A 27,142-nucleotide genomic window follows, 5' to 3' on the forward strand; every position below is an offset into this window, starting at 1 on the left:
TCTCCTTTTTTTTTTTTTTTTTGAGTTTGCTCCAGTCCACATAGTAAATTGGAGGCTAATTGACCTTCAATAAGTTTTTTAAAAACTACATTTATACATGTAAAAAATATTAAATTTTTGTAATTTTTTTATTGATAGCACTAAAAATTTAGTAATAAAACGAAGGGTCAATCAAATAAAAATTTCATCCATTTTTATAATGATAATATTAACATTTAGGTTTCAAACAAGATGTTAAAAAATCTTTATATTTGAGTATAAATATAATCATAAGTTAATAGTATATGATTAAAATGTGAAATGTGAGATATATTTAATTATAGATTATATTCTATAAAAAAAAGTAAAATCATACATTTTATTATATATAAATATAAATATACATAATAATTTTTAGTTCTTATTTATTCAAAAAATATTTTTTACTCTATATATCTAAAGATAGATTTTGCAAAATAACATATAAATAACAAAGGTAATAATCAAGCGATTCTCAACTCAATTATAAATTTAGAAAAATTACATCATATATGCAATTACATGAGATAATATCTCATTGTAATAATTTTATTAAATATATTTTTAACATTTAAAGCTATTGATTTGCTTTTTTTTTTTTTTTAATAAAAGCTATTGAATTTCAAGCAAAAGTTTTTTTTTTTAATAATGCAATGTAATATAATATTTATGCTATATACATGTTTATATAATACAAGTTAAAATATGAATATGATTCTATAGATTTTTTTCTACGCCCCTGGTTTGCCAAAAGTAAAATGGAAAAATTTCAAAGCAATTACATCACAGCTATACCTATGCTGTTTAGGGAAATAATATAGTTTGTTTTGTTAGGTTAAAAAGCATCAATCCAATCATATCAATGGAAGTAAAATTAAACGATTAATCAATCACACAAAAGGTAACAATTTAATGTGATTTGATCCAACTTACCTATGTTCATGAATGAGAAATAAAATCCACTAATTATAAAAAATTACAAACATACAAATCAAATCATCAAACTCACTTAACAATTAATACTCATAAGACACTCTCAATCTCTTCTACTTCTATGGAATATTCTCAACCTAAATAAATATATATCTATGTGCATCATTTCAACACTGTAGACACCAAATTTTATCTAAATCTACTAGATTAAATCTTATTTTCAAGTTTTGTTTATTAATATTGAAATTAATAAATAATTAAGTATAATAATTAATAAAAACGAAAAAACATAAACAAAAAAAAAGATTGGGGTGGCAGTGGTGCCTTGCACGGTACCACTGGCCACCCACCGGCCACTCTCATACCATGTCCTAACCAATACTCATACCTTGCAAAACCACCTGCTTTCCACTTTGAAGCTTTTAAAAAATCACACACCCTTTTTCTAGGTAGGAAAACCCTCGAACATCAATCTTTCTCGTTGCTAGAGCTTCAGCTTGCATCAAAACACTTATAGCCCTTTAACATCTGCCCATTTTTTTAGCCCCAGCACCATCTTTTTCCCTTCACTCACAACCACAAACCCCGAATCTCCCATGCCTAGAAACTCCAAGCTCTCACCCCAAATGACCTAGCCCTTCACACACCTTAACTTTAAAAGTCCTAGCCTTCAAATACCCCATGAGTCCTTTTACCAGGCACCATCGACCTTAACCTTACCCAAAGATCCAGCACCAATCAAAAAACAATAAAAAATCCACAAAAGAAAAATAAAATAAATAAATAAATAGTTTTTCCCGTATGAAGGAACCTAGCGTCAAGCTGCCTACAAAAAAAATCATCATCAGTTATAGTTTAAAAAAAAAAAAAGAAAAACTGAAGCTTTAAACTTCAATCTACACTAATGAGGGTTATTCTCGGTGAAAAGAAGACTGGATCTAGAGAGAAGGCATTGAGAAAAATTTTTGAAAGTTTTTTTGGCATTTTTAGGTGACCGCACGGCTGTTGGCAACCACTGACGGCCATCTCAGGTGGCAACCGACACGGTGGTACGATGCCAGACTCTGGTGCTGCTTAAGAGGATTTTTAAAGTTTGGAGGATTTTTTTTCTGGAATAGAAGAAGAAATGAGCAAAATTTTTTTTTGAAAGCTTATATAAAGAAAGACAAGGCATAAAATGATGACGTTTTAAGTAATGATGATTTGTGTGTGCATTTGGATTTGACCCAAGATCTGCGTAACCCGACCTAAAGACCCACTTCAGTCAGCTTTCAACCATTCCAGACGAACTGCTAATGAACCGATTTGAATCGGTTTGAACCATTGAACTGTTGACCCATTGATCGGACTGTTGATCGGTCTGATTTAGGTAAAAAAATTTTTGAATTTTTTTATGTATTATTTTTGTTATTTTAAATTTTATTATTAATATTTATGCATGTTAAAATGTTAGAATAAATATTTGTTATTTTATAATAATAATAATAATTTATAATAGTAAATAATAATAAAATGAAAACAAAATAAGATAATAACTAAAAATGCTTAAAAAATAATAATAATCTAAAAAAATGATAATAAAAATAAAGTAATAAATTTTTTTCTTTTTCCTGCCTAAATATTGGAAGAAATAAAAATATTTTTTTTAAAATAATTTTGCTTAGATGTTGGAAAATTATAAAAAAATTTAAAAAAGTATGAAAAAAGATAACAAATAATAAAACAATAATAAATTTAATAATAAAAATAATAAATTTTCATAAAAAACAAAAGACATGAAAAATTAATTTTTAAAAATTATAAAAAACTAAACTTACTTTAAAAATCTGCATAGATATTAGGGATTTGTATAGATGTTCGTGTTTTTTTTAAATCTTATACCCTTTAAACCTTAAAACTAAAACTAAAACCTTTTAACTCTAAAATTGAAACCTTTAAACCTTTTAAACCCTAAAATCAAAACCCTAAACCCTCCAAACCCTAATATTTGAGACTCGAAAATCCTTAAAACCCTAAGATTTTTAAACTTTAAACCTCTAAATCCTAGACTCTCGAAAACCTAAAATCTTTCAAACCCTAAAATTTAAGCCCTCCAACCCTCTAAACCCTATGACTAAACCCTATAACCCTTAAAACTCAAACCAAAACCCTACAATCCAAAACTCTAAAATCTCAAAACCTTGACCTTTAAAAATCAAAACCATTCCAAAATTTTAAAGATATGTGTGAAAATCTCACTTGAAATAATTTGTTTTCGAATGTCACCTTGACAATAGGGTATTTAAAAAATTTTATTTCACTAAGGTTTTCATACGAGTCCTTAATTCACATTAATAATGGGATTGAAACAAAAAATATATATGTATGAAACGAGATCTTAAATATAAATAGTTATACCTAAACTTTATCTAGATATTGAGGAGTCAAGGTAGTCTCATTATATTTAAGAACCTAATTTCAAAATTGCACTTCATCATTATGCATAACATCTATTAATGCAACTATTTATCATTGATTGCACTCATTTCACATATTTGTGCCTTTAATTTATGTTTGCTACTTGATACTTTCATCATTTACTTTCTCACATGAAATGTTAAAAAAAAGTAATTTAAAAATGTGAAATAAAATAAAATTAACATTTCAAAAAGAATAATTTTTTATACTCTATCTAGATGTTGGAAAGTTATCAACAATTATCTTTCAAAAAAATTATTATTTTCATTTTCAAGGGATGTCGTGATAAATATCAGTTAAAAGTGTTATCTTTAAAGTTCTGCCTAGATGCTGAATAATTTTAAGATAATTCTTTAACTTAAAGATTTCTTCAATATCCCTAAATAAAAAATTTTAGCAAAAATTTATTTTTTTTAAAATGAAGGAAATTAGTATTAAGTTTCAAATCAAAACCATTTCATCCAACACCGAAAATAGCATATGATTAATTGGTACCAATTTATGGGTGTTGTGGGAGTGCTAAAATTTCCTTATGTGTAATCGACTCTCGAACTCAAAATCTGTTTTCATAAATCAAAATTTATCTTTTTTATAAACTCTAAACCCATTTTTATAGTTTATTTACAAGATAAACTTTTGGATGGTCAATCACACCCTAAAAAAGATTGGTGGCTACTTATCTCATTTTTCTTCGATTTTAAAATTTTTAAACGTTTAGCTGTCCCAAAATTATTACGACAAACACAAGCAAACACATACTCATATTTATCCATTCATCATACCTATGTGGACCCTCTCAATCTCCTTTAGTCTACTCACAAACATTTAAACATATAAACCAATAAGATGTAAATCTCCAATAGTCCTATGGAGTGTCTATCATATAAAATCCTACAAATTTCTTACATCTTTTTCTCATATGTAACTCTATAGAGAGTTCGCCTATTTATAACTATACAAACTTGTTTATTAAGAATCTATTTTTTTTAGAATTCTTGTTTTGCAAGTCTTCTTATCCATCAAGTAATATCTAATTAATCTCAAATAAATATGTTATGAGATTTGAGTTACTATTCTTAACAATCTCCACTTTCACTCAAATTTCATCAAATCGTCTATCTTCATACTAGACATGTTTGGCTTCACTTGTAATAAAAATCTCGCAATCATCTTCTTTTGTGTGTCTTCATGCTTCATTTAAACTGATATTCAAAACATGAACTCGAACTTCTTTCTTAAATTGAGCTCTTACGGACTTACCTATTCTCATGGCTTAAATCTTCAACTATTTTTACATTTTAAACCTTTAACTATGATACCACTTGTTAGGCAAAAAAGCCTCAATCCAATCACACCAGCAGAAGCAAAATCAAACGATCAATCAATCACATAAGAGATAATAGTTTAACATAGTTTGATATAACTGAACTGTGTCTATGGATGAAAAACAAGATCCACTAGTTTAGAGAATTACAAACATACAAATCAAATTATCAGTCTCACTCAACAATCAATACTCATAAGACACTATCAATCTCCTGTAGTCCTATAGAGATTCTTAACTCAAATAAATACATACCCATATACATCTTTTCAACACAAACAAATACATACCCATATCTATCCATTCATCATACCTATGTAGATCCTCTCAATCTCTTCTAGTCCACTCACAAACATTCAAACATATACATCCATAAGACATAAGTCTCTAATAGTCCTATGAGGTGTCTATCACATAAAACCCTATAACTTTTTTACATTTTTTTTCATACCTAACCATGTGAAAACTTCACATATTTATAACCATACAAACTTACCTATTAAGAATCATTTTCTATTTAGAATTCTTCTTCTGCAAGTCAAACTTACCTCTTAAGAATCTATTTTCTTTTAAAATTCTTTTTTTGCAAATCTTTTTGTCTATAAAGCAATATCTAACCAATCATAAATAAATCTATTATGAGATTTGAGTTATTATTCCTAACATGTTTATGATTGCAACTTTGCCGTTGGAAACTAAATAAATATAGAGAAAATGAAGAAGATTTAAATGAAATTTTTTAAGTGAAATTTTAAATTAAAAATGATTAAGTAAAAATTAAAATTGATAAATTAAAAAATCTTATTATACAACTTAAGTATATAAAATTTAAAAAAAAAAATTGAATCGTTTACGTTAAAAAAGTTCATGAATTTCACATAAAATATTTCATTTAAATTTTTCTCTAAAAAATGAGTCAATAGAATATTACTTCGAGAAAAATAGTAAACCATCAAGAAAAAAGATTAAAGGTAACTAGGTAAGTTCCCAATAATTTATGCCTCCAATATCTTTATGCTCAAAACTCTTTTTAATACTTAATCCTATTAAGACTTCCTCTATTTAATGTATCAAATTTTTTTCTCTTAAAATTTTTGCCTTTTATAAGTATTTTTTTTATCCTATAATATTTAATAATTCTCGAAAAAATCTTAAACGTTTTTTTTTTTATTAAATCTTTTAAATTTTGAGTAAATATTTCTAACTATCTTTATCATGTCTCAGTTCTATCAAATAATCGATCTCCACGTTAAATACACTAAGCTCCGCAAAAAACCTCGCAATCTATCTTTTTTTCCGTATGTATTCATCTTCAGCGCATCATCATAATCTTCGACTATCAATGAAGGAAATTAGTATAGTAAAATGCGGCTGAGATAAGCACAGACGTCTAAATTTTTTTTTTGGTAAATTTTATTTTGTCGTGTTTTAATTGTTTATTATTGGTCTAAAAATATTATCAGGAGAAACAGCATGCCACTTGACACCATTTTCTAGAAGTTCTTGGCAAAAAAAAAAGTACAAGTAATACTTTATTTTCTTTGTATCCTTTTTTTGGTTGGTCATGGATGCATTTCATAAATTACTAAACTCTATTTGTAGGGTTTGAAACGAACCAAAGTCTATATATTGAAAAATTAAGGGAAATATTGAAGATTTTTAAGGATTGATTTTGATAAATTTCTAAAGATTCTTGACCTACTACTGCTCGATTGAAGTTCTACTTCAATAATATAGTTAATGTTTAGAATTTAGATGATATCTTGTAGGAATCAAATTTTGAGATTATAACTTAGAAATATGACGTTCGAATATCTGGATTTCTTTCATGATAATACTGCCAATTTTATGAATTTAGGTAAATTAATAACATTATGGAGAAATGCCCATTTCCAAGAAGGAAATCTCAGTGACAGAAGGGTGAACGGGCCGACATGAATGAATAAATACATTATTGATTAAATCCTTATAGTTTATAGTGTTTTTTGGTTGGCAGCAGAATCTTACGCATCATTTATTAAACGATTTTGAAATCAGATAAAATATTATGGGCAAGTTTTTGCTGGTTCCCTGAACGGTTGGAGAGCAGTTTCGATTGGATCAGATCAAAACAATAAATAAAAAACAAAGATATTACATATCAACATTAAATTTGACTTTATTTTTAACTGTGTGGTTGGGTTATAACTCTGTGCTACATCACGTGTTAGGTATATTTTTGAAATCAATAAAAACTTGTTTCTTATACCTAAACTAGTTGGGGTCCAACAGTCGGTTAACGAATTCACGGTCACCAGCTCATTTCAACTCCGATTAAAACTAAATATAAATATTAGTTTCTAATTAGATCTAATAATTTTAAAGTTATAATTGGTATACAATATTATAATAAGATAAGATAAAATAATATTATAAATAAAATAAAATTAAATAATATAATCTTATTTTGTGTTTGATATATATAAAAATTAGGATAAGATAATTTATCTTTTTGTTAAGATCATTCTTCCTCAAATTTTACGTAATTTAAATTATTAATTTAATTTTTAAGAGTATAATTGAGTATATAAATTTAATCTCATAAATTAAAAATAATTTTCTAAGAGAATGATTGAATTGAATAATCTTATGTCAAGAGGATATTAATTTTTCTTGCAATCTTTATCTCTCTTTAAATATAAATCAAATATAATATGAGATAATTATTATTCTATCATATAATAATCTTATGCATCTAATATGACTTAAATATGTCATAGTGACATGATAGTTTACATGAAAATAAAAAAAGAAAAACAAAAATGATACGATTAAAAATTTAAACAAAAATCTTATGAATTTGATAAAAGTACATATATATATATATATCTTGCATTTAACGTGTTGAAACAACTTATGTTATAATAATTTTTTTTGTTTTACATACTTACTCTTATACGAAATAAACAAATATACAAATTAGCCAAATGTTTAACATGAAACGTAGATATGAGAAATAGCTAGGCAAACCCATCAACGAAGAGTGATTGTTCATTGGTATGTATTAGCCCTACTTGCTGCTTCATTATCATTTTGAAGCTTAACAAATTAATCAAAATCCAACGTACGACGTCGCATTAAATCGTTACGTGTGTTCATAAATAGACAAAATTATTGTTATTATCAAGTTGTAGATCAGCCATTTATATTGATATGATAATTTTTAACGATATGTTGTATGTTGAGTTTATAATTAACGTAATAATATAAAAAATATTTATATAATAAATTCTCTTGTGGTAATTATATATTTAACTATATATGGAACTATTTTCTTTTTGGTGGATGTCCGGGAACTAAATATTTAATGAAGTATTCCCAAAAAAAAAAAAAAAAAAGAGTTATTTCGAATTAGGAAAAGATTATATACACAAAAAATATACACATAACTAATTTTTTTTATACCAACTTTTAAACTTAATAAAAATTTGGTTTAATTTAATTTTTTTCACCTATTTTTAAAATTTAATTGTTAAATTCCCCATTCTTCATTCGACATATGAAATTAAATTTAGTTCTTACAATTTTAAATATAACATAATGATATGATATAAAATAAATATTAAAAAAATATAAATTTTAAATATAACATAATGATATGATATAAAATAAATATTAAAAAAATATAAAAATAATATGATTAAAATTTTAATAAAAATTATATATATGTTTTACAAAAAATATATATTTCATGTTTAATATATCGACATAAATTGATAATTTTCGTATTTTTATATGTTTAATACAAAATAAACAGATATAAATACACAAATTACAAATTATAATTAAATCATCCTATAACATAAAGAAAATGACCAAAAAATTTTGTTGTTGAAGATTGTATATAATATTTTTCTCATACCCAAAACTTTCCCAAAATTAAAAAAAAAAAAAAAGAAAGAATCAAGCATATTGTTGATGCTCCTCAACAAAAACAGAGAAAGACAGAAAGGCAAATTTTATTTTTATTTTTTCTTTTTCTCTGTCCATTGACTCCAATATTTATAGGCACCCAAATCGAGAAAGATACACATATATCTTACAGTGAGCTGCTATCCAGCTCTAAAATTCATGAATTGAATAAGTTTCTTTGTATGAAAGCAACAAAGAACTGGCTTTCAAGCCTTTGGTTAATCTGGGGTTCCATTTTAAATCTATTATTGCATTGGGTAGCATTTGCCAAAAATGGAGAGTGGTGCTGCAATTAGAGTGAGCAGTGCACGTATTGGAAGTTCTAGCATTTGGAGAAACAATATCATGGAAGCTTTCTCCAGGTCTTCTCGTGAAGAAGATGATGAAGAAGCCCTGATATGGGCTGCTCTTCAGAAACTGCCTACGTATTTGCGTGTGAGGAGAGGAATACTCACTGGAGAAGAAGGCCAGTCGAGGGAGGTTGATATAAAGGATCTTGGGTTCATTGAGAGAAGGAATCTGCTGGAAAGGTTGGTAAAAATTGCAGAAGAAGATCACGAGAGGTTCTTGTTGAAGCTCAAGGAACGCATTGATAGGTAAATTTACATTCATTTTTTCTATCTTGTTTTTCTCTTCTGATTATTAGATGCATTCAAGTTGATGTAAATTGTTGTTTTTTTTTTTTTTCTATGGATCATCAAACTGATCAAACTACAGAGTTGGCCTTGATATGCCAACAATAGAAGTCCGGTTTGAGCATTTAAATGTTGAAGCAGAAGCTTATGTGGGAAGTAGAGCATTACCCACCATGTTCAACTTCTCTGTTAATATTCTAGAGGTACTCCTCCTTGTTGAATCAGAAGAAAGCTTTACCATGTATTCAGCTTTGCAGCTTCTAATTAAAAAAGAGCTTACCAACTTTTTTACCTTCCTGTTTTTCTGAAGGGATTCTTGAGTTACCTGCATATTCTTCCCAGTAGAAAGAAACCATTACCAATACTTAATGATGTCAGTGGAATTATCAGACCTCGAAGGTAGGAAGTGTACTATTTTTACATCAGATTTTATCGGAAATCGATCATAATCTCTTGAAACGTTAGCATACTCATTTCTTTCATCAAACTTGTTCAGAATGACATTGCTTTTGGGGCCCCCAAGCTCAGGCAAGACCACCTTACTATTGTCTTTGGCTGGAAAGCTCGATAAAGATTTGAAAGTAAGAAATTAAATTCATTGTACTTTCAAAGTTATTTTTTTTTCTTGGAGATCAGTTGATTGGAATTATGATCTGATATGGTCACATAAGAAAATTTCAGTTTTCAGGCAGAGTAACTTATAATGGACATGGAATGGAAGAATTTGTACCGCAGAGGACATCAGCTTATATAAGTCAATATGATCTTCACATAGGAGAAATGACAGTTAGAGAAACATTAGCCTTTTCAGCAAGATGTCAAGGGGTTGGACCTCGTTATGGTAAAACTGAAAAAATCCTCAACTTTGACATGTACTTGGTCTGAAGGGTTTGATGTTCTGTAGTTTTTTTTTTTTTTTTTTGCCATTTGGGAATTGGCAGAGATGTTGGCAGAATTGTCTCGTAGAGAGAAAGAAGCACATATCAAGCCTGATCCTGATATTGATATCTATATGAAGGTGAGAAGACAACAGAGCAGGGAGACCCAAAAGAAGAATTCAGTTTACTTTTGATGTGGTTTTGTGGTTCATTTCAATGGGGAGAAGTGTTTTTTGCTGTTAAATGACATAGTACTGTTAAATTTGCAGGCCGCAGCACTAGAGGGACAAGAGGCAAATATAGTTACGGATTATATTCTCAAGGTACAAATTTCAGATCCATGCTATGGAGATTGGAGACAAAAAAAAAAAGACAAGACAGAAAAGAATCTTTTCAATATCTGTTAAAAGTGTCTAACATTGGAAGTTTGCAGATATTGGGGCTTGAAGTTTGTGCAGACACCGTGGTGGGAGATGAAATGATACGAGGTATCTCCGGTGGACAAAAAAAGCGAGTCACTACAGGTAAATCATGTTCTATGATTTTACCGACAAGTAGATGACAAAAACTGTCGATTGATTCCCAAAATTTTGGAGTCATAAATCATGATTATAATGCTTTTTTCCCACTAAAATTTTACAGGGGAGATGTTGGTTGGACCAGCAAGGGCACTTTTCATGGATGAGATATCTACTGGTTTGGACAGTTCAACAACATTTCAAATAGTGAATTCACTGAGACAGTCCATTCACATCCTAAATGGAACAGCTCTTATCTCTCTCCTCCAGCCGGCTCCGGAGACATACGACCTATTTCATGATATAATTCTTCTTTCAGATGGACAGATTGTGTATCAAGGTCCCCGAGAAAATGTGCTCGAATTCTTTGAATATATGGGTTTCAAGTGTCCAGAAAGAAAAGGAGTTGCTGACTTTCTACAAGAAGTAATTCTAGTTCTAACTAGATACTGGTTTTTAATATATCTGCGAATTTTTTGGGTCTCCTTTTTTTTTTTTTAATTCATGGGGTGCAACAGGTGACATCAAGAAAAGATCAGGAGCAGTATTGGGCACGTAAAGATGAGCCTTACAGTTTTATCTCTGTCAAGGAATTTGCTGAAGCATTTCAGTCTTTCCACATTGGTCAAAAGCTAGGCGATGATCTTGCAATCCCGTTTGACAAGTCCAAAAGCCATCCTGCTGCTCTAACAAAAGACAAGTATGGTGTTTCCCAGAAGGAACTGTTAAAAGCTTGTGTATCCAGGGAATTTCTTCTAATGAAGAGAAATTTATTCGTTTATGTTTTTATAACGATTCAAGTGAGTAAAGAACTATTTTAAAGAGAATAAACATGTTCTTATAATATGCCTGCAACTGTGGAACATTCCAAGTCCCACTGATTGTTCTCTTCTCGGTGAAATTTTCAGCTCATTTTGATTGGGCTCATAACAATGACACTATTTCTGAGGACAGAGATGCACCGAGATACAGTAACAGATGGTGGGATTTTTATGGGAGCTCTGTTCTTTGTTCTCAATATGATAATGTTCAATGGATTTGCGGAGCTTTCCATGACCATCTTGAAACTTCCTGTCTTCTACAAGCAAAGGGACCTTCTCTTCTATCCTCCGTGGGCATATTCTCTACCCTCATGGATTCTCAAGATCCCAATCAGCATCTTAATAGTCACCATCTGGGTTTTCATGACTTATTATGTCATTGGCCTAGACCCAAACGGTGGGAGGTGAGAAACTAGCTACGCCATATCTGTTATGGTCTATATTTTGTGTCATAACTAAATAAAGCTCTCATTGGCAGGTTTTTCAAGCATTACCTTGTCCTCTTATGTCTTAACCAGATGGCATCAGGACTATTCCGATTAATGGGAGGATTAGGAAGAAATATAATTGTTGCAAATACTTGTGGTTCATTTGCTTTACTTGCAGTTCTTGTTATGGGAGGGTTCATCTTAACCCGAGGTGAACCAAATATAATATTCAATAGATTTAATTATTATAGTTATTATCATTATTTTCTCAATGATGTATATTGAGTTTTGATGGTGATTACCACATTCTGTTACATCAGATGACGTCAAGAAATGGTGGATATGGGGTTACTGGATCTCACCATTGATGTATGGACAGAATGCCATAGCTGTGAACGAATTTCTTGGGAAGAGTTGGAGACATGTAAGCAACATTTTTCTTGAATGTTGACAAAAGAAGCAAACTTGAAATTGAGGCATGGGAAATGGGAAATTTTGTTTTGATGAGCAGTAATTACTGAATATCTGAAAATCTTTGCATTATAGGTTCCTCCCAACTCTACAGAACCATTAGGAGTTATGGTCTTAAAGTCTCGTGGAATTTTCCCTGAAGCACGTTGGTACTGGATTGGAGTGGGAGCTTTGGTTGGATATTGTTTCCTATTCAATTTCCTTTTCACATTGGCATTAAAGTATCTTGACCGTAAGTTTCTCCCATTAGATTTGTTAGTTTTCGAATATGAAGCTTATTTTCTAATAGATTAATTTGATTCAGCATTTGGGAAGCCTCAAGCAGTAATATCTAAAGAAACTCTAGCTGAGAAAATTGCAAGCAAGACTGGAGAGAATGTTGAGCTATCATCAAGGGTAAAAGGTTCTTCTGGTGAGTCATTAATAAAGTTAAACGACTGTGAGTTATATTCCCAAATGCTACATTGTATTACTCATACTGTAAAATGATCAATGCAAAAATAATGCAGAGAGAGGGAATAAAAGCCAAAGAATTGCATCATCAAGATCACTGTCTACAAAAGTTGGGAGTATCAATGAAGCTAATCAGAACAGGAAGAGGGGCATGGTTCTTCCTTTTGAACCCCTTTCTATGAGCTTTGATGAAATCAAATATGCTATAGATATGCCACAGGTATCTTTAATTTGTTTAACAGGAGGCAACAATATGTTTCAAAACTAGGAAGTAGGAAACATAGGCAAATGAGTTGCTAAACTTCAAGGCTTTTGTGTAGGTATTGGTTATATTTTTATTGAATACAATTATTTTGCTCCAAATATGATAATACAATATTACTTTGCAAAAACTTCCTGGATTTTTTTAATAAACAGGTTTTTTAGACTATCATAGGGACCTTAAAAAATTATTAGTTATTAAATGTGCTGGTAGAACTTGACATCCTGAATTTTTACAACGCTTGCAGGAAATGAAAGTTCAAGGTATTTCTGGGGACCGGCTGGAACTTTTGAAGGGAGTGAGTGGTGCTTTCAGACCTGGAGTCCTAACTGCTCTGATGGGTGTTAGTGGTGCTGGCAAGACTACTCTAATGGATGTGTTGGCTGGAAGGAAAACTGGTGGTTATGTTGAGGGAACAATCAAAATTTCAGGGTATCCAAAGAAGCAGGAAACATTTGCTCGCATATCTGGGTACTGTGAGCAAACAGACATCCACTCCCCCCATGTTACAGTATATGAGTCCTTGTTTTTCTCTGCATGGCTTAGACTACCCCCAGAGGTCATTTACGAGACCAGGATGGTATGTTGTTAATTACTTCAGCCATCTTCTTATATTTTCTACAGAATGAAGAAGTAGTAGCTTTCACGTGCACTTCTGATGAAGTAGTGACAAAACATTAACACAAAGTTTTACGTAGGCATGTAAAAAACTATTTGTTTTAAATCAAATTGATGTGTTACAGATGTTCATTGAGGAAGTCATGGAGCTTGTGGAGCTAAACTCATTAAGGGAAGCACTTGTAGGATTGCCTGGGGTGAATGGCCTTTCAACTGAGCAACGCAAGAGGCTAACGATTGCAGTTGAACTTGTTGCTAACCCATCCATAATATTCATGGATGAGCCTACCTCTGGTCTTGATGCCAGAGCAGCAGCAATAGTAATGAGAACAGTGAGGAACACTGTGGATACAGGGCGAACTGTGGTCTGTACCATCCACCAACCAAGCATCGATATATTTGATGCTTTTGATGAGGTGAGAATCATTTCCAAGTTTTGGTTGCCATTTATCTCTTTTGGCTTCTTAAAACTAATACAAGTACACAATCAATGGGAAAAAAAACAGTTACTTTTGTTGAAAAGAGGAGGTGAAGAAATATATGTGGGTCCATTAGGCCGCCATTCTTGCCATCTGATAAAGTATTTTGAGGTTAGTCTCATGAACACATGATAATATAAGTAGAATTTTTTTTATATCTGTTGCTAATTTCCTGAGAGATTTTGCTTGTTGAAGGAAATAAATGGACTCCCAAGGATAAAGGATGGTTACAATCCAGCAACTTGGATGTTGAAGGTTACTTCAGCAGCACAAGAAGAAGCTCTTGGTGTCAACTTTAGCAACATATACAAGAACTCTGAGCTATATAGGTAGGATCACCTGACAGACCCAGGAAGTGAAAAGACATGGGTCCAGGAATTCATGGTTTAAATTTTTAAATCACATCAAGTCAAAGTGGTTAATGGTTATTGAACCCAGCTCTATAAGTAGTTTATGTTTCTGAGTTTCTTATTGGAGAACTTTTAACTGATTTGGAATGCAAACTATCATTATCATACTATTACATAGATATCCAAGTCCTTTAGAGATTTTTAAAGTTTAATGCATTAATGTTTGTTATACAATCAGTGACACTGTAAACTAACGCTACAGGAGAAACAAGGCATTGGTCAAGGAACTAAGCAGCCCTGCTCCTGGTTCCAAGGATTTATACTTCCAGACTAGATATTCACAATCTTTTCTCACTCAATGTATTGCTTGCCTATGGAAGCAATACTGGTCTTACTGGAGAAACCCACCATACACTGCAGTGAGATTTTTCTTCACAACTGTTATTGCTCTTTTGTTTGGGACAATATTCTGGAATCTTGGCTCCAAAAGGTATATTACTATTTAATGCAAATAGTGCACTGGCAAGCAAAGTATTTTTGTGTTTTAATCTCTCTGAATCAATGGAAATGCTTGGTAATTGCAGAACAAGGCAACAGGATGTATTCAATTCAATGGGCTCTATGTACGCTGCTGTTCTCTTTATAGGATTTCAAAATGCTACGTCAGTTCAACCAGTTGTGGCAGTTGAGAGAACAGTCTTTTATAGAGAAAGAGCAGCTGGGATGTATTCAGCACTACCATACGCATTTGGACAGGTAATAGCCCTTGTTTTTACAGATTCAGCAAATCAGACCCTTTACAAGGAACTTAAGGTATTAAGCATCAAACATTGGCAAGCAACAAGTTTAGTTGGAAACAAGCTGATGCATACCAATAATTCTGCAGGTTGTAGTTGAGCTGCCATACATTTTCATTCAAACTGTCATTTATGGAGTTATAGTGTATGCCATGATTGGATTCGAATGGACAGCAGCCAAGTTCTTCTGGTTTATCTTCTTTATGTATTTCACCTTCTTATACTTCACCTTCTATGGGATGATGACTGTGGCTGTTACTCCAAACCACAATATTGCTGCCATAGTTTCATCTGCCTTCTTCGCAATATGGAATCTTTTCTCTGGATTCATCATCCCCCGAACGGTAAGCATGAATAACCCTTTTGCATACTTTATTAATACAAAGAATGAGACCATATTCCAATGAATTGAAATTGTTCACATGACAGAGGATTCCTGTTTGGTGGAGATGGTACTATTGGTTTTGCCCCATTTCTTGGACCTTGTATGGACTGATTGCTTCGCAATATGGAGACATAAAGGACACATTTGAGTCTGGTGAAACGGTGGGACATTTTGTAAGAAACTATTTCGATTTTAGAGAAGAATTTGTGGGAGTCGTTGCAATTATAGTTGTTGGAATAAGTGTGCTCTTCGGGTTCATGTTTGCATTCTCAATCAAGGCATTTAACTTCCAGAAGAGATAAAAGTAGCACTAACATGGCCGCCAGGCTATTTTCTGGATGGGAAATTCAAATAATTTTGCTCCCATATTTACAACAGACTCCATAAGGTCTAACAAAAGAAGGAAGACAAATGTGATCAATAAGGAGTTTTGCCAACTTTGCTGAGGGTATTGTATAGTTTTTCTAGTTCTTTATGGTTTTGTATTGGTTTTTTTTTTTTTTTTGGCAATTAGTCAATCTTCCATTAAAGCACCATATAGACTCCCCATGTTTGCATGTAGAACTCCTATTTCTATTTAAAGTTTGACAGTAAAAGAAATCATAATACATAGTATAATTTACTAGCTATAGCAACATATTTCGTCAAAGGAAACCTTATCATTGTGGCCACTAGATACTATTATCTCGATATGGGCTACAATGAATTTCACATGTCATTATTTTTACCAGTTTTTTTTTTTTTTTTTGTGTGTTTGCGCTTCTGAATCTATATAAATGTCATCCAACATATTACGTATCTCCTCCCAACCAACAGCAAAAATCTGGCACATTGCTTAGTTCTTTGCATTAAAGCATTATAGAAAGCTTTTTAGCCTTCCGTGGCCCTTGTTTTTGTTAAAATTCGTTGCATACCGCAGCACAAATGGAGAGTGGTGATGCAAAGTTCTACATAATGGAGAAATAGCTCATCTTTCGAAGTTTTCTCCATGTCTTGTCGTGAAAAAATAGAAGATGATGAAGAAGTTTTGGCAAGGGCTGCAATCGAGAAACTCGAACATTTAAACGTTGACCAACTTAAGCAACCAAGTGGGACAACTTGTGGGAAAAATGGAGCAATGCCAGCTCCATTTCCACCAGGAAAGTAGACCTAAAGACATGCAACATAGAAGTGAATAATTTTGGTTTGAATTAAGTGCCTAACAAAGGCCAAAATAAAGATGAATTAAGCTCCTCCTACTTGGGAAACAACAAATTATGTGGAACGACTTGCCGCTACGTATGTTACAGTTGAAACTCATTCTCAATACCTAAAACTACAATTTAACTACTTCGTTGGAAGGGATAAAAAAAGAAATGAAGAAAAAACAGTAAGCATTCGTCACCATATCAGTTTCCCAAACTATTCAAGAAGCTTTGCAACTCCCTCAAACCCTCAGCAGAAAAGCTCCTCCGCACTCTTTCACGAGGGACAACCAAGTTAGGGGGTGGATGGGATTGAAAGCAAACAACAACAACAGCCAAGTTATCCCCACTTTTCCTCTTCAAAGCTTCATCAACCAGATCCTTACTGCACATGACGGGATCATTGTGCTCCTGAAGCCTCCGTCTAGCAAAATCAACAGCATTTTGGCTCAGAAAAACATCCCAAAGCCCATCACATCCTATGATAAGGAATTCATCCTCCTCTGTTAGATCTTCAGTCATAAGCTCAGGCTCTGCAGTCAGCGGTCCACCATTTGCACCTTTCATTCCTTCCATGTGCCAATCTCCTAAAGCACGAGCCACATTAAGTTGCCCATTGAGGTAACCGTCATATACATAACCTCCAGATGCCTCAATGCGCTTTCTCTCTCTATTGCAAATGGGTTTGTGATCTCTTGACATTTCAATTGCTTTACCACGACGACATAAAACTGCTCGACAATCCCCAGCATTTGCGACAACCAACATTCTGACATCAGATACAAAATCAACAAGTGATGAGATCACATCATCACATCATCATTTAAAGCATGAACTCTAATTAGTTAACCTAGATAGTAAAATTAAAATGTGACAGAGAAGATCCTTATACCAAGAGTGGAGGGAGATCAAAAAAAAAAAGAATTAGAAAATTTAATCAAGTCATATCCATTTCTTTATCATTCATCTAATTAGATTTAAAAGTAATGCCTTACAACAGAATCTAAAGTGCTCTTTTTCATATGATTATTAATTTAAGCAGTTTTATGCACATCCAATAATCTTTGGTAACAAGTTTTTAATGCTCACTATATATCATCACAAAAACACACACCGATGTTATTACTTCTCTAAGCTCATAGGTATTTTAAAATTTTCACTAGAATATGAAGCAAATACAAATCAATATGTAATATGCAAATAGTAATTTGGAATATAACATATAATCTTCAACTGAAACCAGGCTTGTTGACTGTGTTTGAACACTGAATTAGTTTACTGCATGATCATGGATAAATCATTCTTATCGCTGGTAAAAGGAAGAGTGAAATGGATGAGGGAAGAGAAGAAGGTGAGGGAGTTATTCAACAAAAAAGAGTTCCTTGTGGTGACAACAGTCTGTTCAAGAAAAAATTTCCTACAATAAAACAGGCCACCAATATGGCTGGGACAGCCATCCATGATTTTATCAGGTAAGACACATTAGCAAACCATGTAATTAATTGGCAGTGCCTCCAGTGGGTTATTGTTATGTAATGCTTTGAATGCAGGATGAAGGAACGCTATTGTGTTACACATTAAGTTAAATAGAAGAATATTTCAAACAAATACTTTCTGTTAGTAGACAATTCTAACCTCCCAAGAACAAGAGCTGCCAATGCAGTGGTACCAGAAGGAAGGGCCGAATCCAGTGCACAAGCTTTTGCAAAAGCAGCATCAGTTTGCAGAAATGCAGAAGCAACAACCCTCTCAACCTTTCCAGGAAAGTCTTTATCCTTAACAATGAACATTGGCAAATTAGAGCAAGCAAAGTTAGCAGCATGCTTCCCTCCATGTCCATCAAACACCTGACCACCAAAAAAGTTGGAAATGCTAATGTCAAACTGCCATCAATGCACAAACAGATGCAAAGTTATCTACCAACCGATCCAAATTGGCAAGTAATCTATCAACTGCTCCAACTTGGCGTATCCCTACAGTTAGTAAAACTTTATACTATCCAACGTCCCATCAAAGCATCTCTGGGATACTTTTCTTGCTTTTGCAGGAAGGATCATGTAAGGAACCACCAAAGCTTCTAAGAAACTAACAGAAAATTGCTTTTAATGCTGAGTGAATGAACTAAAGAGGCAAGCCTGAAAGCACCTGAACTTTTACACTTCACTAAACCTGACTAAGAGAACATCATAGTTCAAAATTCTTGACTAGAAAAATGCACTTGACGAGGAAAGTTATGCAACAGAAATGTCAGATCTAAAATAAACCTGAGACATGATTGTGGTTAAAAACAAAACATGCACACTAAAGGAATAAAATTATTAGGTAAGGTATATACCCCATAAAAGGCACTGGGCCCATCAACAAAATTCTTGAGCCCGTAATAATGCATAAAATCATCAAGACACAAATATACATCTTCCATGCTTGTTCTAAACCCTATGTCAGCCCATGCTCCAGAGCGGACAATAGGGGTGAACTCAGCACCATGATTTTCTGCAACATGTCCATTTTCACCAGCAATATCCAATGCCTTTGACCTCACCTGCTAAAATTAGAATCAGAAACATGAAAAAAAAATGTGATCCCCATGAGAGTCAACACGTGCAAACATTTCATCTTTAGAAAACAAACTACTAGAACTCTAACAACAACTCAAGACAAATATAATTCCTTCAAGATAATACTACTAAGAAAGAAAGAAAGAAGATTGCTACACATGGCAATGCACAAAGAAATTTCAAAATTTATAAGAATAAGATCCACATAACCATCAGCGCACATACACACTTGCATCAGCTAAAATTAGGGTACTTTAATCTTCTGTAAGGAAAAACAATCCCGGAGAGAAGGAGGGGAAAAAGGATGGGGCAGGCTGTACATCTAAATTCAGCAAAAAGGTTAAAGGAGGAAACCTACTTGTATTTTGAGAAAATGCCATATAAATTATATCCAAATTCAGAAAAAAGTTAAGAAAGAAACTTACTTATATTAATAATAGGATGGGACAATTAAGTAAGAGAAACAGCCAGTAGGAACTTGTGAGATAATTTTAGCCAGACACAGCTTATCTGCACTCACTTTATCCTGATTTGGCCTCAGCCATATGCATTCTATACCAAAACTAAGCAAAAATGTCTTCCCTTGTATTCTCAAGCCATCTACTATTTGAGCTCCCGATGAATCCCTCTCCTTTTATTTTCATTCAAGTGGCAAACTTTGGAGAATCGAATATATTACTACTCAAGACTCCAAGTAAACCACAAAAATATTCATGTAACTACAGCCAAATTATCTACACAGAGAGCAAGCTAACTCCTTCACGAGTAAAATTACCACCAATTTGTCTCTCTAAGCCAATCATCACCATTATAAAATACATTACAGATAACAGATCCTTAACTTGGATATCGCAAACAAAAGAACCATCTAAACCTGTCAGAAATCTTTACCCCCTCAACTAAATCCCTGTAATTTTGCTTTCAGTTTCTTTTCATTAGCTTTCACTCTGGGTAATCACATTGTTCAATACCACAAGAACCTATCTACCAAAAATAATACTTAGCTGGTTTCTTTAAATTCCATTTCAAAATACCCACAACATAAACCAATTGCTAATCAGATTCATTAGCGACCAATAGACTTAACCCCTTTGCACATTGCAAATTACATAGCCGTTTTTTTAAATCTAGATTAACCTTAACAAGAGAACCCTCTTAATTGCACTTTTTTTTATTAACAATTTTATTCTCCTTGCCCACCATTTCCCATACTAAATAACCCATATTTAAAATCCATAATTTCCATCAATTAATACACTTCAAAATCAACATTCCACCTCAAAACGGTAAAAAGAAAAAAAAATCACCGACAATTAAAATGCCACCGACTCACTTTAGGAAAAAAGAAAAAAAAAAAGGAAAGAAAATCATGAAAAGGGAACTCACAAGAGACGGGTGTCGAACGAGGGACTTCTTACAAGGCTTCAAACCACCATCATTGGTCGGACACTGCTGCCTATACGACGACGTGCGAGGATTCGGTGGCTTTCCCTCGCTGGTACTCGAATTTTCTAAACAACCAATTCCGCCATTCCCCTCCATCATCGCATTCTCCAAATTCAACCCCAAATAACTCCAATGAAAATTTTAAAATTTATTCTTTATTGAGTCAACTCGCTAGTCAACTCAGCTCAAAAGTCTTAAAACAACCTAGCGAACGTAGTAAAAACAACTAAGTGAATCCCGTCAATGAGTTTTTAATTCGCCTCCAATTAGACAAAACTTAAATATTAAAATAATAACCGATTTTGTAAAGATTTAGGGTTTTCAAGATTAGGGTTTACAAAATGGCCAAAAAGGAAATTAGGCTTTTAGAGATTAATAAAGGAAAAAAACAACACGAAATTATAGCGATTTTCACTGTGATCTACGTTCTGCTATCTACATTTTTGTGTGCACAAAAAAAGGGAAAGAGAGATGTTGTCACGAGGGGCAGGAGCACGCGTTATTTTTTCAGCTGAAACGCTGGTCGGCTTTTAAAGCCTGCAGTGGGACCTCCCTAAACGATGTCGGTTTAAAATTGGGACTTGCAAATATCAAATTTAAGATTTTTTTAGCTTTTTGATGATTGCAAATTTTAGATATTTTTGGTTACACCGGCAGTTAATGGCAGTCACCAATAAAAAGTAATTAATCTGAACGTATAGATTTTTTTTTTGTAATGATTATTGCTTTTATGATGGTGCCTTTTTTATTTTAAGTGGACATATTCCATAAAAAAAAAAAAGTTGACCATCTAGAATGGCAACTGACTTTAGGAATATGCTATTCCAAAGACTATAATTATTCTTTTTGAATTATTAATGATAAAAGAGCATTGGTGAGGGCAGTCGTTTTAACAGATGCAATTAAGCATTCGTCTTTGTAAAACGCCACATGATGTTTATTTTAAAAACCAAAATCGGCTATCCAATATACAAATAAATTGGATTGAAAGACTCCAATTTTTTTTTTCTTTTCTTTTCTTTTCTTCTGATTAATTAATGAAATTAAAATTTTTCATTCTCTCTTATCTTTGGAGTTTTCATTTTTTATAGAAAATAGTAAGACACAAAGGTGTCCCTATGATGTCATCAACAAGCAAATTCAAAATAAAGTTAGAAGGGTTTAAAAATAATACAAAAGGGTTCTCATTACATTTACTTTTAGCAAGATGGTTACTACCGAAACGAGCCAAAGCATCAGCACCATGTATCTCCCTCCCCGAAGGTATGCATGACTTGACAGCAGCTAATTTCTTACAACTGCTTTCTGTAATCATAAATTAGAGGTTACAAACACAGATTAGAAGTGGATTTGTTTTTTTAATCAAGGAAATAACGGTAAAAGCATCAAGTTCCACATCAAGGCCAGAGATATTGAGCTGTTTAGCCAACATTAACCCATCCCTAAAAGCCCATAATTCAGCCAGAGTGTTCGTTCCATGCCCTATAAATCTAGCAATGCCAGACACTCATCTCTCTTCACGGTCCCTAATGATGGCTCCAACCCTTGCTCTCCCCGGGTTTCCTATAGATTGCCCATAGGTGTTGAGTTTAAACCGTCCGAACTCAGGTGGTTTCCATTTAATAGGGACGAAGAGAATTAGACGTTTCTCTCATGTCGTTGGTTTGTTGCAAAAAATTCCCCTACTTTCTCAATAGCATGCTTGACAATTTCCACCCTTCTGCTATTCCCATAGAAGATCCTATGGTTTCTCTCTAGCCAAACTTCCCACGTGATGTGAACTAACAACAAACCCCAGGGAATATCATGGTTTTTCGATCTTTTATTGTCGGTTGCATTTTTACGAATTCAGTCCCTAAATTCCCCACCAGATGATAGGTCAATAATGTCCTCTTGGTCCCTCCACACATGCTTGGTCCACTGGCACTCGTAAAATATGCTAGATATCTTCATGCTCTTGGCCATAGAAAATACATCGGTTTTGAACGTTCATTCGACGTTGCATGAGGAGGGCTTTCGTTGGTAGGATCTCATGCGTACACTGCCGGGCAAAGAATTAGAGCTTGGGTAACATTTTCAGCTTCCAAATCCAGTTCCAATTTGTTTTCCCAATGCTGCCACTTTTTCCTTTTATAAGAACATAACCTAAGTTGGTTGTAAATTTTCCTCTTGCTGAAGCTATCCAATAAGAGGTGTCCTCTCCTTGCCCACATAATTGAGAAGGGATAGCTCTCATAGCCTCGATCACTGACAACAGAAGCTGAAAGGAAATGGGACAGTCCCTCTGAAGATAAAGGACGTGATGGATTTCTTTGACCTTGATTCCTTCTTCATTTCTATTAAGAGGCCCCCAGATCAAAGATCTTATTGTTTCACCACCCATCCATTTGTCATACCAGAAGTTCGTGTTTACACCATTCTGACTCACCCAACCAAAACCTATCGAGGATAGATCCAGTCCATTTCTATCTTTCCATGTGACAGAGGGTTTCTATTTTGGTTTTGGACTACCACCATCGGTTAGGTATTCGGCTTGAATAGTTTGGGCCCAGGTTTCATCCTTGTTTGCATAAACCTCTACACCAACTTAGTTAGTTGGACTTGGTTCTATATATTGGCATCCCTTAGTCCCAGACCTCCCTCCTCTTTATTCTTAGTTATTTCATTCCAATTTAGAAGGTGCATTTTCTTCTTCTGTTCCGTGTCTCCCCATAGAAAATTCCTATTAATCTTATCAAGTTCATTACAAACACTAGAAGGAAAAGCACGGCATTACATATAATAGGAAGGGATCATATCCATACCTGATTTAATGAACAGAAGTCTCCTTGCAGGTGATAATAGGCCTGCCTTCCAACCGGTCAATTTAGCCCTGACTTTGTCAATGATAAATGTATTCTTAAGTTTATTAACCTGTCCCTTATGAAAGGGAAACCACAATTATCTACCCAGGTTTTCAGTTTCATGAATTTTTAAAATATTAACAACACTCTCCCTGTGAATATGGGTATTGGCCCAGAAGAAAATATACGACTTATCCAGATTAACTTTTTGGCTGCATTTGACAGAAAAGGACTTTTAGCATTCCCTCATTGATTCAGCGGTTTGTTTATCAGCCTTTTCGAAGAGTATTATATCATCCTCCAAAATAACATGGAAGAAAGATAGACCATTTCTGGATGGTTTGCAGGGTAACCACCTCTTGTTTTTGCATGCGTCCAAAATCCTCAGACTAAGAAATTCAATGCACATGATGAATAAGTAAGGAGACAAAGGGTCCCTTTACCATATGCCCCTTGAAGGCCTGAAACTTTTGAGCATCATTTCATTCAACAAAATCGAGATGGATGCGGATGAAATGCAGCTCATAATAAGTTGATTAAGGAGGTAGGCACGTTGAAGAAGCAAAGGACCTTTTTAATAAAGCTTCACTCAAGTCTATCATAAGCTTTTTTCAGATCAAGTTTAACCGCCATTTGCCTCTTTTTAGCTTTGCATTTCTTAAATGAGTGGATCATTTCTTGGACAATGATGTAATTTTCGTACCATTTCCTCTCTAAGACAAAGTTGGTTTGGAAAGAAGATATGATCTTGCTGAGAAATGGCCTAAGTCCTTGAACTATAATCTTTATGACAATTTTATACGAGGTATTGCATAGATTGATAGGTCTAAATTGATCAATACGTGTCGGGCTAGCCACCTTAGGTATCAAGGAGATAAGAGTTTCATTCAGGGACTCAAGTATTGACTCGACCTCGAAGAGACCTTTGATCGTATCACACACCTTTCCTTTAACAATGTTCCATCATTTTATATAGAAGTAAGGATGTAGTTCGTCCAGCCCTGGGGCTTTGAAAACTTTAAATGAGCACACCATTTTTTGAATTTTTCAAGCTCCGAGATGGGCTTGAGAAGTTCCTCATTTTCCTGTTGTAAGAATTGAACAATCTGCCTTGGCTCATCCTCATACCACCACCTTTTTTCAGATTGCTAAGTGGTATACAGATCACGAAATTATTTCTGCACTATCTATCCCATGATTCCAAGCTCAGTAATCCATTATCCATCATGATCCTCCAAGCCTACAACCCGATTGAACCTTCTTTTTGTAATCGTTGACGCATAGAAGAACCTTGTATTCCTATCTCATCAGTGAGCCAACTGACACGGGATTTCAGAGCCCATATATCCTTCTCAGCCTTAAGAAGCTGCTTGTATTCGTCAATCAAAGATGTTTGCAAGTCTAATAGGAATTGGTTTGGGGAATACTCAAAGGCTTTCTCGATTCCCCTTAGCCTTGCCAGGGTTCTCTTTTTCCTCCTAAAAACATTCCCATGGGAATTTTTGTTCCATTCCTAGATATTTCTCTTAAAAATATCCAACGTGGATGCAAAGGAGCCATTATCTTGATTCCAACTATACGAAACCAGAGGCATAAAGTCTTGGTGATCGAATCACATTTTTTGAAGACGAAAAGGTTTAGGTCATGCGCAGCATCACTTTTTTTAAATTAATCAAGATGAGACAGTGATCTGTATGTGTTTTAACTAGGGGTTTAACACTAGCCTCAGGAAAATTAAGGCACCACAAGGTGTTAGTGAATGCCATGTCAATGCGTTCTTGGATTAGGTCCCTAATTCCTCTATTGTTCGACCACATGAATCTTGGTCCAACAAATCCAAGATCGATAAGTTTGCAATTATTTATACACTTATGCAAGGCCCTAGACCTAGCCATAGACACAGGTGCCCCTCCGCATTTATCCTCTGTTCCAATAACTTCATTAAAATCCCCTACCACTAACCATGGGTAATCATGATGGGCAGCTACAATTTGTAAGTGTTCCCATAACAATCTAGGTTCATTAAACCTAGGGTTAGCATAAATGAGTAAAAGTAACCAAGTCAGATTGGAAGTTCTTACCCGCACAGTAGCATGGATCTCTTACTCTATTGCACACACTTTGCTAATGTCACCTAGCAAGGGTATTCATTCGGTCGATTCAGTTAATTTTACATTGAATTACTCAAAATCAAATTAATTAAAATATTTTATTTTTTTCATTTATTTTTAAAAATTAACCTACTGAATTATTTTTGGTTGTTTGGGTAAAATTTTGGTTAACCTAAATTTTTTCTTGTCATTGCTTTTGGTTCTAGACACTCACAAAAAACTATTGTAAACAGAAACAGAATGCAATTACCAAGGTTGACACAAAACAATATTAAATCCTTGCAAACACAAAATGCAATATTCTTACAACATCATCCAAAGTTTTTGACACAAACATCACCCAAAGTTTTTTAGATACAACACAATAAATCGTTGTTAACAATATTCTTGACACAAACATCATCCAAAGTTAAGCAAAATAACTTAAAACATCATCCAAAGTTCCAAACTCTAAAACATTAAAGTTATCAAACTTAAACTAAAAACAAAATCCAGAGTTCCAAACACAAAAATTAGTCAATCATTATCCACTGCTCCATCCATAACTCAAAGGCCAGGCTTGATTCTACTACATCCAAAGATATATCTAAAGACTAAAAAGTATAAATCAAGATTAACAGTCATAAACTATTTTCAGTACATAAAGTGACAGGAAGATAAACAAGAGGAAAATATATTTATACCATTTTCAATTTTGTCAAGTTCTTGTAGCTTTTTCACCATGTTAGGTTGGTTTGATGATTTTCGGATCCAATCTTGAGTACACATAAGGGCTTACACCGTTTTAGAAATTAAAAAACTCTTAAATGAATCAAGAATATGTCCTTTAGTACTAAATGCAGACTCAAAAGCAATAGTAGAAATAAAAATAGCTAACATATCTCTAGCCAACTATGAAAGGATAGGAAATCTATGGTTGTTGACTTTCCACCACCTTTAAATATCAAAATCTCCATTATCAATCTCAACAGCCTCATTTAGATACTTATCCATCTCTGACTTTTGGTTCCCAACACCAAATTCAATCATGTACATTCAATATAAAGACTTCATATGATTTTTCAATCTATGTTGTGGTTCTTCTACATCACTCATCATATTTGATTAGGCACTATCACTAAGAAATGATGGATGATATGCATTATCTAATTCATATGTAACTTTCTTCACCATTTTCACCATCGATAAACCAAGTTCACCATCATACATACTTTTAAGTGCA

General features: G+C 33.2%; 2 protein-coding genes across 3 annotated transcripts; one reads left to right on the plus strand and one right to left on the minus strand.

Moving 5' to 3' along the window:
* The first annotated feature begins 8,524 nt into the window (after positions 1-8,524).
* Positions 8,525-16,810, plus strand: LOC111284810 (pleiotropic drug resistance protein 1-like). Its single transcript, XM_089762433.1, has 24 exons — positions 8,525-9,279; positions 9,401-9,521; positions 9,629-9,717; positions 9,815-9,899; positions 10,000-10,159; positions 10,260-10,336; positions 10,466-10,519; positions 10,630-10,720; positions 10,839-11,140; positions 11,233-11,514; positions 11,623-11,939; positions 12,014-12,174; positions 12,284-12,387; positions 12,510-12,666; positions 12,739-12,846; positions 12,944-13,107; positions 13,397-13,729; positions 13,893-14,183; positions 14,274-14,357; positions 14,442-14,575; positions 14,859-15,086; positions 15,181-15,352; positions 15,483-15,737; positions 15,823-16,810. The coding sequence occupies exons 1-24, from the start codon at positions 8,957-8,959 to the stop codon at positions 16,078-16,080; spliced, it is 4,350 nt and encodes a 1,449-aa protein (XP_089618559.1). The 5' UTR covers positions 8,525-8,956; the 3' UTR covers positions 16,081-16,810.
* A 133-nt stretch (positions 16,811-16,943) lies between these two features.
* On the minus strand, positions 16,944-21,455 carry LOC111285971 (putative protein phosphatase 2C 22). 2 transcript variants are annotated; one of them, XM_022875704.2, is made up of 4 exons: positions 20,907-21,455; positions 19,298-19,504; positions 18,598-18,809; positions 16,944-17,731 (listed from the first exon to the last, which is right to left on the minus strand). In XM_022875704.2, exons 1-4 carry the CDS (start codon positions 21,063-21,065, stop codon positions 17,167-17,169), a joined length of 1,143 nt encoding a protein of 380 aa, XP_022731439.2. In that variant the 5' UTR covers positions 21,066-21,455; the 3' UTR covers positions 16,944-17,166. The 2 variants fall into 2 exon arrangements, with proteins under 2 accessions (XP_022731439.2, XP_022731438.2); XM_022875703.2 differs by having other exon boundaries at positions 19,298-19,507.
* Between the last annotated feature and the right edge of the window lie 5,687 nt (positions 21,456-27,142).

The sequence above is a fragment of the Durio zibethinus genome, chromosome 6, assembly GCF_047325235.1.
Source record: "Durio zibethinus cultivar Kanyao isolate XHJ-2024 chromosome 6, ASM4732523v1, whole genome shotgun sequence".
Taxonomy (NCBI): domain Eukaryota; kingdom Viridiplantae; phylum Streptophyta; class Magnoliopsida; order Malvales; family Malvaceae; genus Durio; species Durio zibethinus.